This window comes from Ostrea edulis, chromosome 3 (genome assembly GCF_947568905.1).
Source record: "Ostrea edulis chromosome 3, xbOstEdul1.1, whole genome shotgun sequence".
Lineage (NCBI taxonomy): Eukaryota > Metazoa > Mollusca > Bivalvia > Ostreida > Ostreidae > Ostrea > Ostrea edulis.
This window is the reverse complement of record NC_079166.1, coordinates 12,098,977-12,112,593: the sequence shown is the minus strand read 5'-3', so window position 1 is coordinate 12,112,593 and position 13,617 is coordinate 12,098,977. Positions and strand designations below refer to the sequence as shown.

Sequence of the window (13,617 nt, the reverse complement as noted above, 5' to 3'; positions counted from 1 at the left end):
CCTCTGCAATCAGGTTATGGAATGGTCTGCCATTTACACATTAGAAATATTCCCTCACTTGCATCATTTAAAAATGCCTTAAATTTTACTACATGTACTTACAACCCAATAAACGTTTTGATATTGGTAAAGGTAAAAGTAACATTGAGCACTGTCAACTTAGAAACAATGCAAGGAATTTAAATGCAGATCTTAAATCCCACTTCTTACGAGATAGTGCTACTTGTGATGATAGATGTGGCCATCATACTGAAGATTCTTTTCATTTCTTCTTCAAATGTCCTGAAATTGCTGACCATGGAACTAAGGTAATCTCGTCCGTCAATGAAATGCAACTTTCTGTTCCTTTACCTTTATATGGTGGAAAATGTTTAAGTCTTAAATACAATGAAAAGATTTTTGAAATTGTTCAAAAGTATATCTTGGAAACTAATTAAGTTATCTCATGTTTTGTCAATTATGATATTTTCTGTTTTTATCATTTTGTTTTCCCCTTGTACCGGTAGTGCCCCCCCCCCCCCCCCTCCTTTCTTCTTTTTTCCCCTCTTTTGTTTGTTATATATCTATATCCTTACTTTCTTTCTTTCTTTTTCAAATTGTGTAAATATTTTTCAGTTTTTATTATTTCTTTCTATTTTTTCTTTTTCTTTTCGTTTACTCATTCTATATGTGCATATGTAAGTGTTCATATATCGAAACTTTTCTCAGTCCGTCTATTTGTATTTTTATATATAATGTGCACGTTCATGTGAGTGTTCTCTGGTGTATTTGTTATTTATTTGTGTATGTGTGTGCCTTGTATTTCCATTTTACACTTGACCTTGATGTAGGGAGAGGGCTAAAATAGGCTATGCCTGCTGCCCAATTCCATTCACTTTGTGAATAAAATATAGTTTAGAGTTTGAAATAATTTTCACTGCCCACTTTTGAAACAACCTCGCGGAAAATCGAAATTGAAGATTGTATGTTTTTCTATTGATTTTGATTAATTAAAGAGGTTCGCACCTGAGATTTAGAGTAATGTCAATTCTTTGGGAAGTATATTTTTGATTTCCACATTGAAGGAGAATTTAGAAATTAAAAAGAAAATCTGGGGTCGCAACGCTTGTTATTGAGCTACAGTGTTCTAAACATGACCTTTTTGTACTTAAAGTTTATTCAATTAAACTTGATTTGTCTGTTGGTGTTAACACAACATAAGCAACACAAATCAATCATTGCATAAAATAGATACATAATCATGTCTTCTAACATTACAGATAAGAATATTTTTTTTAATACTAGTAATGGAAATATATGATGACCTTTTTGCACTTGATATACGAAAAACTTCATGATATCAAAATTGAGAGTTTAAAAGGACATATTAGGAGTAATGTCAATTTCTAAAATTTTACATGATATTTGAAGTCTGGTCTTACAATTTAAGTTCTGCCCAAAAGCTCAGGAGCTAACTTCCGTTATGTATACATGTTTTACTGTATATCAAAATTGAATAAAAATCTATATTGTAGAAACAAATTAAGCCAATTATCCTTAATTAGTAGATAGTAATAAAGGTAATTTTTTAAAAAAAAAATGGCAGTTATTTCCTCAGGACTAGTAGGTCTTTGGTAGGGTTGAAACTTACAAACAGTCAGCCCTCCATGTCTAGTTAATTTTACAGCGAGTTTCATACACTGCATCGGGTACTGACTAATACAAATACATATAGTGATTTATTTTCCCAAGGGCATCATTGTACTTAGTGTATTGTCATGAGGTTTAAAGTGACAATATACAAATTTAACAATGTGAAAGGTCCTAAAAAAGGAATCACGTGCAGACCTAAACACGTGACTCCGTGTGTACACCTCTAAGGGAGCGTGCAGACGGCCAGAGGAACTTGGACTCGGACCGATATCTACAATGCCAGGTATGGTGTTTTGTAGTCATTTACACGTAACTGAACCAGAGAATTCGATCATAAAAATCTTACAGTGTGAAGTGTTTGGTTTTGATCGAGGTCGTAAGCACTTCCAGGAACCTCCCGTGATACACATTTACTTAATTTGGGGGGGGGGGGGCTGCAACGTTTTACGCCAGTATATTTCATAAAGTGCGAAGCGCAAATGCGCCTCATGAAACTATACTGGAATGAACCATTGCATTTCATACCCTCTTGTATTTTCAAAAATGAAATTCAATTTTTATATGAATTGCATTCTTTTTTCACCCCCCCCCCCCGGGATTCCCAGCGGTACGTACAATATTTATCAAAATTTATACGCACATAGTTCACATTCATGAGGACATGTCCATCAATACAGTTGGTAGAGATTTTTGTGGTAAAAACATTTGAAATGTGAACACATGTATGTATATAAATACAATAGTACATCCTGTATTATGTAGAGTTATTATAGGGTATATCAAATATAGGCTCGTCATGCATGGACATGGATTTATTCCGGTCCCCCTAGCATCGTGTATCAGTTTTAATTTAATTAATAGCCTATTTTAGCCCCCTCCCAACATTAAGGTCATAAACATGTAGATAAATATATACACAAGTCAGGGTAAGGAAAAAGTATATAAAAGAATAAATTCAGTTTGAACCCCTCTAAAAGTAATGGAAACTACTGTGGCGGATCTCGGAATTAAAGGGTTTTCAACACACATTTGACCATATTTCTTTTCCAACAAGATAGTGTGTCTTTTCCTTGCTGGTGGCTGCAACTGCCTCTTTGGTTGGAAAATGTACCAAATAAGGTCGCACCCCAATTCACTCTTTTCTGGATCCGCCCCTATAGAACGTGCCATACCTCTGTCGATTTCGTGCAATCGACATATCAAACAATACTAACCTGTTAAAATTTGTTCATGTGATATTTAAAAACCATGCACTATACAGATCGAATTTCCTCTTTATCTCTCAAAAATGAAAATATATTTACAATGCTCTCCAAACTTTGGAGTTTGATAAACATTTTATTGACTTAAAGTTGCTAAGTTTGTTGACTTTTGCCCCGTTTGTTATTACAAAGAGTGTCATTACGTTGACCCGTGTTATGATGTGTCTTGTCAACAGACTACTTGGGGGTGTGTGACTGGGTTCATGGTGGACAGGGAGGGGCTCTCAAGAATTTCCCGTGAACGTCAAAACAGAGGGATTATACATTGTAGAAGTCATCTCTCATTTAAAGCAAGCCACAGGTATTGTACATTTAGCGATTATATAATCTATTTATCTAAGAATTTTGAAGAATATATATGTTTGAATTATTTTGAAATGATTTTGATTTTTGACAATATGATTGCCCCACTGTTCGAAAATATAAGAGGTTTTTTTTCCCCCACTGAAATCGAAATTATACTGTGCAATATAGGCTTAATGCATACCTATCTGATTCTGTAACTAATAGTCTTTCTCAGATCGAGATATTCTTAAAAACTGAATATCTTTTACCACAGTATATGATCTTTTACCTGCCTCATAAATTTCAATCCGATAAAATCTTCATTCACCTATCTGAAGCAATTTTTATGTATTTTATAAGTAAACATATTTTGAAGAATTTCTGTAATTTCATTCATGGAATGATTTGACATGATTTTGTAAGAGATACACAACCAATCTCAGAAATCCCTATACTCCACACAAAAGTTCACGTGCATTTGTATTTACCGCTAGAGAACATATTGTAATTACAATTATTACGATTAATCGGGGTTCAGTGCAACCATTAATGTACATGTAACGCCTAATTTTGATTAGATTGCCATTTACAAAGACGCTGACATTGGTCTAAAATGGGCTTAATTTCCGTGCAAACAAGTGCGATATTGTAATTTATTTATTATAGGGGTTTTAAGACGAATATTAAGGTGTTCAGACCCAGACGCAGTCTTCCTTAGTTAATTTTAAACAGAACTGGGGATTGACGTTGTTTTTTGTTTTTTTAAAGATGTGAAAATTGAAATTTAGAAAATAAGATGCATTTTAAAAGACGTAGACTAACTTGGTGAATATGGCGGTTCCTGGTCTAATTTCATATCTTGCATTCAATTATTCGGTTGGAATGCAACCGATGGTTTATTGAATAGAATTTAAAACAAATACAACGGGAAAAAATGAATTGGATTTTTTTTTTTAAAGTCCAAAGAAAAAAAGAAAAAAGACCTTATTTCCAACAAAAACTACACAGTTCTAGAGCAATCATATTTCCCCCACTTTTATTAAAAGTTAGCAAAATATTTTAGTACAATTTCAGCGAAATAAATTTATTAGAATATAATCAACGCACTTCCAAAACTTATATCCTTGTTTCCACGGCACATTTTTCGTTTAACGATTAAAGCATGGCTCTAAAAAAAAAATGCTTATCACACAGAAAATAAACATACACTATTTCTAACACAAGCTTTGTTGTCTTATAATTATGTAATCAAGGAAAAAATTTAAATAGAGCGAGGAGCTGATCAAACGTCGCAATTTGGTTCACATCCAACAGCTCCGTTAGCCGAATTTTCAGCCCGTAGTATGACAACGATCTGTGCGGTGAAATCGTGAAGAAAATTTGTCAGATGTTAACACTGCCATAAAGAAACAGAAAATTCGGAAAACAACTTTTTTCCCTGTTCTATAAATCATATTAACGACGCCAGGATGTGTACACAAACAGATAAGATCGTTTAATTTTGTGAATCGTCTCTTTTTATCCCAACCACCATCACGCTAACAGCTAAAAGCGAATGGCGCTAATTGTGTTCATCTGCAACAGAACTCGTGTATGAACTCGCAGCAATTACCTGGCCAGGTTTTTTTTTCGCTTTCAAAAAAATATGAAACTTGCAAAAAATCGATGATTGTTCAGGCGTGTACTTATATTGGTGCCGTGTTATTGATTTTAGGAGCAGTCATACACCGTTAGGATGAATCTTCACATGCTGAAGCCGACTTAGTATCACACCAGGAATTATAACTGGGATTTCATTCCTTCAGCACCTGTCTCCCTTTGTTTTTTATTGAACGGTGACTTTAGGCACTGCCTTGTTATGGATCACGCTGGACCGGAAGATCCTAGTAACCATGTACCGGAAGATCCTAGTAACCGTGTACCGGAACGTCCTAGTAACCGTGTACCGGAGGATCCTAGTAACCGTGTACCGGAGGATCCGACAGTCAGCTATGTGGCCAAGGATTACTTGTGTATCGTGGACAGAGTGAATTGTAGCTTACAGAAAATCAAATCTGAACTGGTGAGTATGTAGATTTATGAACTGGTGAGTATGTAGATTTATGAACTGGTGAGTATGTAAATTTATGAACTGGTGAGTATGTAGATTTATGAGGAACATGTTTTTGTCATTGACTTCATAGTTGGAAATTGTTCCCTTTCCACTGTTAAAAAAAAAGAAAGAAAGAAAAATATGAACCTGAGTTTGAATACTCTATTGTAATCCACATTTGGTGTGAAATTGTATTACTGTCTCGCAATTTTTAGGAACAATCTATCCACGTTCACCAGATAATAATGATATGCATTTTGTCATACAAAATACACTCGTTATATTCTAATACGATTCTCCTCAAAATTTTATTACATGTAACATAATAAATATTGCCCAGATCTATAATTAACTAGAAGGGGATAGTACTACACAGTAGAACATATATATGTGTATATGTACTTCATGTATTATATAGAGGAGTGCCTTAGAGCTGACATCAATAACAGCCGCTAATCCATGTACACATCTTTCAACAGTATATATATGCTTTTCCTGAAGTACCTTTTTGTACAGTTTTACGAAAGCCGGATAGGCTCAATTTTGAAAAAGTAAAATAAGAAAACACATGCATGTATGTAACTGGTTATAACGAGCTTAGTATACAGTGTACACATTCATTATAAACAAAGAAAATTGACCACATTAACATTCAAGACAATGAAATATTTATATCGTGTTATTGTTAGCGAATGGGGTTGTCTATTTTCTATGATCTAAATTTCTTCCTGGTAAATAGCTACGTGCGTTTAAAGCAAATATACATATACTTTGTGTATCAATGTACATTGTCTGAAAACTGGTGAGAAAGTACACAATTTATCTATATTTCATATACAATAAGGATGTAGACCAATCATATGTTGATGTATAATTAGCCAGGTGTTTACTTGATTGTAATGATGAGGACATCCTGATGATGAAAATAGATGATTTGTTTTCTAAACTAATGACTTAGACCTCTTGTTGTTGTTGATCAACGTTTTAATTATCTTTAATGATTAATGTACATACATGTACACGATATATTGTATCGAAATAGATCAAAGGTTTCCTTTATCAGGTTACAACTTCCTCATCATAAGAGCATTTAATAGGAAACTAAATTCCCTTGTAAATCAGCAAAATTCTGTCTCATGTATCAATTTCATTCTACTTTTTTCTAACATGATCAAAAAGAATACACTCATGTACCCATTTCCACTAACTGTACAGTGAGGTCACCGTGGTCTACAATAGTGGCGGATCCAGAAATTTAGGAACGGGGGAGCAAGAGGGGTGGGGGTGGGCGCAGTTCACGGTTGAGTGTTGGGAGGGGGGGGGGGGCTGTCTTGAAGCCCTTAGTCCAGGGCGAATTAAGTGGTAACAATCTTCTCTTCTTATTGCAGGCTGCTCTTCGAAAGCAAGATGTGAAGCTCTTGAAACAACTGATCCATATTAGTGAAGTTATTCAAACATTTTATCAGAAAGTTAATAAAAACAGTAAATCTACTACTGACATTAGCCCAGACAGCGGGATGGAGGTTTCAGTGACCGACATCCCGCAGACACGAAGGATGCCATTGGTCAGACAACAGAGTGTACCAAATTACTGTAGAATTAACCATTCCGGAAGTCTGCTTAGCAGCGCCACCTCCAGTTTTGATGGTATATCTTTTAAATCTTTATTTTATTATTACATGTAGTAAGTATTTGATGTTATTCAGTTTGGAGTTTATTTTTATTCAATATTTGTTTTGGCTGTTTGTGTTATTTGATTTGTTTGTTTGTTTTGGGGGTGTTTTTGTTTTTTATTTGTATATGTTCAGCTTAATTCAGACATTATACCACTAATAATATAATTCACAGTTCATATACTCAGACTCCACGCACGAGAAGATTAGAGTGCATGCAGATTAAAAATGTGCACGTAATGAGTTCCTTCATCAATACAGAGGCGGCAATGTGCCTATCAACAATACATTATTAATATAAAAAAATTATCAGCCATTCTCAACATACATTGATTATACTGACAGGTTTTACATGAATATATAATGTGTACGCACAGGATGTGCTGTATATATCTACTGTAGAAACACGAACGGGTTTTTGGTTTAAGGTATTTTTTGGATCTAATGATTAAGAACATGTGCACAAAGTTTGTATCGCAGATTTCATACATGTAGCCATGGGGCCCGTTTCATAAAATTCTAACAAGGGTAAGGTCTATCTTAAAGTCATCTTAGGCCGTCCTGAATAAATTATACGTTTAATTAACGTCACTCACGCGCGTGGGTTTCGGTGAAATCACCTTTGTCAAAAACAAGAAAATCTTGAAATCATCAATTACAATGTGTTTATTTTTTCTTCTTCCAGCTTTTGACGACAAATTGTAGGATATTTATACAGCGTGCGATCAGATATGAAATTGATAAGTTGAGATTCTCTCTTGGGGGCAGCTAGTTCATCTTTGAATTATGTAAACGTGTAAGAACCAACAGCATTTATATATACGTTGTTTTTAATTTCACTAGATCAATGAAGTTGATTGATAAATCATTTGCTCGACACATTATTTATATTTTCCTCCCTTCATCGTAAAATGTAAGTTCTGACATTAAAATATAGAATTAAGTTTATACAGCCTTAAGACCGTAACTTACCTGTTTCATCAAACTGTTCTATCTTGTGATAATCTTAAGATATATATCGCAATCTTAAGGCAACTAAACACACGTGCAAGTGAAAATCCAAAGTCGTAATTATTCTGTTTTAAAAAGATGCATACCGTACAGCTGAGGCCTAGGTCTCAATTAATTTTCTTTTTGATATTTCTCTTTTTCGACTGACTGCAGAAAAATATCTACAACACAATTTTTATTAATATTTCTAATGTCTTTGATCTATAATTAGGAAATCTTTTATCGAGTCGCCTCTAATATTTGTGTATTTTACCTCCCTCCTACCTACGTAAACATTATTTGACATGCTCCTTATTTGCAGAATTACTATCATGATCGTTAGTTATAAATCCACAGGGCTTTTATTAAAATGGTTATTTACATTTACGAAAAACTACATGACATATTACCTACATTAGTTCCGCATTGGGTAACTGTGATTAGCCGTATATACATGTATTGATGGATACAGTATACACGAGTCCTGTATATATGAACCCCCAACTACGCATGCGCATCTTTATCCCCCACTCTGTGTATTGAAAAAAAAAACCGAGCAAAAGTAATATATTGCAAGCTATGATTATAAAATATTTCTTAGTTTTTCATTTATATTTAAAACAATTATGGCATCTCAATTAGAACTTTCATCATCAAAATTTGAAATAGACGGAAGATAGATGTAGGGATCGTTTTTATAAAATTAGACCGATAATACTTTTATTATTTCGTGTTGCATTTTTTAGACCGATAATACTTTTATTATTTCGTGTTGCACTTTTTCCAGAATTGCATGTATACTATCATCGTGTGGGTTTTCTCCGGATTTCCTGTGAGAGGTTAATCATAATGTCGTGCAACTAAACAAGAACTATTCTTTTTGGAACCGATTCACTCCTTATATCACTGACGATTATTCCGCTTGAGTGTTCGTCATTCGCGTCCTCTAACTGACATTTGCATCACTTCGGAGATTAACTTAATCAAGCTGTCATTGTCAATATCAAAGACAGGAACTATTTGTACAAGCTTCTATTATTTTCCAGACATTTCCGAGGAATCTACAGACGACAATGACAGTATTTTCTCCCTGAGCTTCAGCGGCCAATTCCCGCCAAGTTTCTCCATCTCGATGATTCGCACCAAGTCCCTGTCTTATGAATCGCCGACGGCAGACACGGAGGCGGATTCCTATTTTGATGAGGTGTTACGAAAAAACGTAGAGCTATGGAAACTGTCGGAAGCTGTGACCTAGTGATTTATTATTGAAACAGTCTGCCGTGTTTCTGTGAACGATCTACTTCTCTGGTGAATATGTAAGAATTAAGAGTTTTTTATTACATTGATTTAGATATGTGCCCGTTCACATAACACACAGTACGTATATATTTACGACTGCTTTATTTTCTGTGCAATAATATGAATCGTATCAACATCGAGACCATCAGAGTGTTAAAAGTACGTATACAGTGAATAATTTTTGTTCATGTGCAATAAAGTTGCAGAGTTGCACAATCAATCTCGACACGTGATTCTCGTACATGTATATCACAATAGTAATACATGTGTGTTCCCTATGGATTTTAACGGCATTGAAATACATAATGCATACGCATATATCTATTCCGAGTATTTCGATATAAAGTCCTATATATTTTGCGAAACATTGAAGTTTTTCGCAAATACGTTTTAGAAACACTGTTTTTGTGAAAAAGAGTGTCAGGTTGTATAATAATTGTGTGATGTTTGTCTCTAGTCATTACTGATTCCCATACAAATGTTCATTTGTTGTTGTCATTTAATGACTTTATTTAATAAATAACTTTTTCAATCATATATGGTGTTTTGTATATTCGCCTGTATAATCAAATAGCAGGTTTTGACTCCTTGAATAAAAACTAAGGCACATTTTATAAAAGAACAAGCTTCAAAAATACACCAACATTTTCGAAAAATTTGTAAAGAATTTTCTATCCTAACTGGTTTTTTAATTTTCATAACTCTGGTTTTTTTTTTCTTATCTACATTTATTTTTTGGTATATTTATATATTCTATAGATATTTCCAAATACATGTATCAAAATTAAAAAATAAAATTTCAGTACAGTTTAGTAGTTTCAGACGATGTAAATGTTTTGGCTCGAGGACAGCTGACTTGTTTCTATTGAACTTTTTCTTTTTGGTCCAACGCCTCCGCCAAGTATCCAAATCAACGAAGGACAGTATGAAACATCTTGCATATTCACAGTGATACAGCCAGTTCTTGAAGCGAAACACAGTGCAGTCCGTACGAAAATGAGAAACTTAATTTCGTGTTTTCCCTGAGAGAACAGAGACACTTGATCTATGGATTGGTTTATCAATAATCAGTTATAGATGGCACCGGTCTGGGACTTCCTGTCAGTGGTGTACCGGATGATCTCTGGAAGTCCAATGATTACAACTGTACTGTGTGCTCTCAAAGCGAAATACTTAACATTTACTAATTGTAACGGTAGTCATTTCCTCCTGAATGCGTTGTAGTTGTGAAAAATGCGTGTATGAATCTTAATAAATGTAGTACGTATATTTTGCAGGCTGGATATTCGGACAGAAGTGAAAATAGAATGTATCATCGACTAACCAATTTCGGTGACTTAGTGATAAACCGCAATTTTCTCATTTTTAATCACTTTGATTAAATAAATAAACAACAAAGTAATTAAATTCCATCTAAAAATCCCAAATCCATTGGTATATTAACTTTGTGGTCCTAAAACGTTGACGTCACCTATTTCAGTGAACATTGTTAATATAGGTTTACCAAAAGTTTGTAACTGTTAAAACGTATATACAGGAGGAATGTGCAACTAAACGTCAATGAATAAAATAACATAGTGTAGAGTTCTAGACTTTTGGTGAGTTCTTATCTCGAAACTGCCGTATTGTTAGGCAATACCTGGCACATTAATTTTGACTACGCATTACTCCGTTTACCTGATATAGATATGGGGACCACGGCGGGTGTGACCGATCGACAAGGGATGCTTACTTCCTCAAGGCACCTGACCCAACCTTTAGTATATCCTGGGGTCCGTGTTTGCACAACACTCTAGTTTGTATTCCTTATAGGAGTTATAAGATTGATCACTGTCCGTTATTTTCACCTTTCATTTAATCAAAAGTGAAAATGCTATTTCTTACAGACGTTCATAAAACCTACAGCGCATATTTGGACAAACAACCCTTTTGTATCACATGAATAAGTCTAGAGAGTATAAAGTTTGCCCAAGCTTGCGCTAGACTACGTTGTTTTGGTGAAATTGTTCACAAAGGATTATACACCTGGGTTCTTGTACGTAATATACATTTTGATTTTGAAACAAAAGCAGGAAAGTCTGTTTTATGGACAAATAGAGACCTTATCGTATACAGTCCTTTGTCGAACACACCTGACTGTACACAGTTATAAAATCCAATAGGAAAATCTGATTTACTGTACAACCTATCGCCATGGAAATTTCTTAAAAGTCGTTTGTCAGTTTGTCACTGACAGAGTTCTGAAGTTCTCAGAGAGAGAGAGAGAGAGAGAGAGAGGTTTGGTAGATTTTTTCCAGAACGGGGATAGAGAGAGATAGATGGGATGTGTAAATTTATCCCAGAACGGGGATAGACAATTAAAGAGGATTTGGTAGATTTATCCCAGAACGGAGATAGAGAGACAGAGAGAGAGAGAGAGAGAGAGAGAGAGAGAGAGAGAGGGATTTGGTTGATTTATGAATTATCCAAGAACGGAGAGAGAGAGAGAGAGAGAGAGAGAGAGAGAGAGAGAGAGAGAGAGGGGGGGATTTGGTAGATTTATGAATTACCCAAGAACGGGGATAGAGAGAGAGAGAGGATTTGGTAGATTTATGAATTACCCAAGAACGGGGATAGAGAGAGAGAGAGGATTTGGTAGATTTATGAATTATCCAAGAACGGGGATAGAGAGAGAGAGAGAGAGAGGAGGAGGATATGAGATGTAAACGGTTGATGAGAAATTAATTGCTAAAATTCATGTTTTATTTCCATATTTGATATGAAGTTCATAGTGGTCGCAGATCGTGTACGTTGTCTGTATTTGCACAGCAGTCTTTTACCTTTGTAAACAGTGAAAGGTAAAATGAAACAATTGCGTTAGATAAACTAGAACTCACATGGTTCCTTTTCTCTGCAACATTATGAAAGCAATAGTGATAATCCAATAATTGATTTTCATATAAAACCCCGTCCACTGTTTGTCAAAACCAGGCGCTCGATTACAAGGTAATGTTTCCGATCATCCATTCTCAATTTCATGAGTAGTTTAGTAAGGATACTAATTTCAACTATGACGACATATGTACATGTAATATCACACACGCATTGCAAATAGTGGCCGTAAAAAGGCGAACAAGGATGTGTCTCACGCATCAAGACAATAGCTAAATCATTGTCTCCGTATTTCATTCATTAATTTTGGTGTATTTTTTTTTACATTGATATTATTGGTGTTAATTATGACAGATGCATTCATTACTCTATCGGAGTAGTCACTATGTCGTTTAATATACCCCATCTAAAATCAGTATGGCTGGTTATGTATAAAATCTTTTATAATTATTGTTTCGCGTTCAATAATATAAAACACACAAAACACCATAATCACACAACTGACAAAATAATGCACAATATAACGAAACAGAAGGCTTTTGATTCTATGTTCCTGGCCAAGTGCTCAACATCAGAATTTCAGATCTTGTTCTACAATTTACATTAATATTTCTCGTCAGTTCTGATATTGGCACTGGGGGGGGGGGGGGGCAAGGAGGAAAATGGAGTACCCGGGGGAAACCCACATGTCTGATTGGGTGATCATGAACCATTACGCAATACTCAGGTACTTTACGTCTTCATTCTTGAACAACGTCACATTCAAAACTCGAAACAACCAACCGTCATCCTCGCTATAAATGATACCGTGAATATGAGGTCTTTAGGTATGACAACGTTTCCTAAATGAGAATCAAGGAAGTGAATTTAAAATGAAGTATTGCATCTCGTTTTACATGTAAGTTCAAAGAACTTGACTTACAAAACTTACAACTTTAGACAATGATTAAAGTCACCCTCACCCACCAAGATTCTCGAACACGCTTCGCTCAAAATTGCGTTTCCAGCCACATTACAGCACATAGTGATTCCATATTTAACTGGTCTATGGAGCTTGTAAGTAGTGCTGTATTGATTAAGATAGATGTGCTAAATAGATTCACATTATTATGCGAGTGTTTTGTTTGTCGATATCACGAACTCGTTACAAAATCAGGCAATTTTTCGTACTTTCTGAAACATGCTCTTTGTGATATCTACTCATACATGATGTACTGTTTTTATCAAAGATTTGCTGTACCAACCCAAAAATGAAGAATACTGGCAAATGAAATCAAGATGTACCGGGACAATAGACTCTGTACAAACATACACTCACTAATTCCAATGATACTGAATATCATCACATTCGAATACTGCATGGATATCATCTAATTCAAATACTGGATATCATCTAATTTAAATACTGGATATCATCTAATTCAAATACTGGATATCATCTAATTCAAATACTGGATATCATCTAATTCAAATACTGGATATCATCTAATTCAAATACTGGATATCATCTAAT

At 34.7% G+C, this 13,617-nt stretch overlaps 1 protein-coding gene across 2 annotated transcripts; it reads left to right on the top strand.

The window, feature by feature from the left end:
* The first annotated feature begins 1,770 nt into the window (after positions 1-1,770).
* LOC125675897 (uncharacterized) lies at positions 1,771-9,770 on the top strand. 2 transcript variants are annotated; one of them, XM_048913730.2, is made up of 5 exons: positions 1,817-1,915; positions 3,071-3,195; positions 4,894-5,241; positions 6,660-6,918; positions 8,981-9,770. In XM_048913730.2, exons 3-5 carry the CDS (start codon positions 5,038-5,040, stop codon positions 9,187-9,189), a joined length of 672 nt encoding a protein of 223 aa, XP_048769687.1. In that variant the 5' UTR covers positions 1,817-1,915; positions 3,071-3,195; positions 4,894-5,037; the 3' UTR covers positions 9,190-9,770. The 2 variants fall into 2 exon arrangements, with proteins under 2 accessions (XP_048769688.1, XP_048769687.1); XM_048913731.2 differs by lacking the exon at positions 3,071-3,195 and having other exon boundaries at positions 1,771-1,915.
* Positions 9,771-13,617: the final 3,847 nt, after the last annotated feature.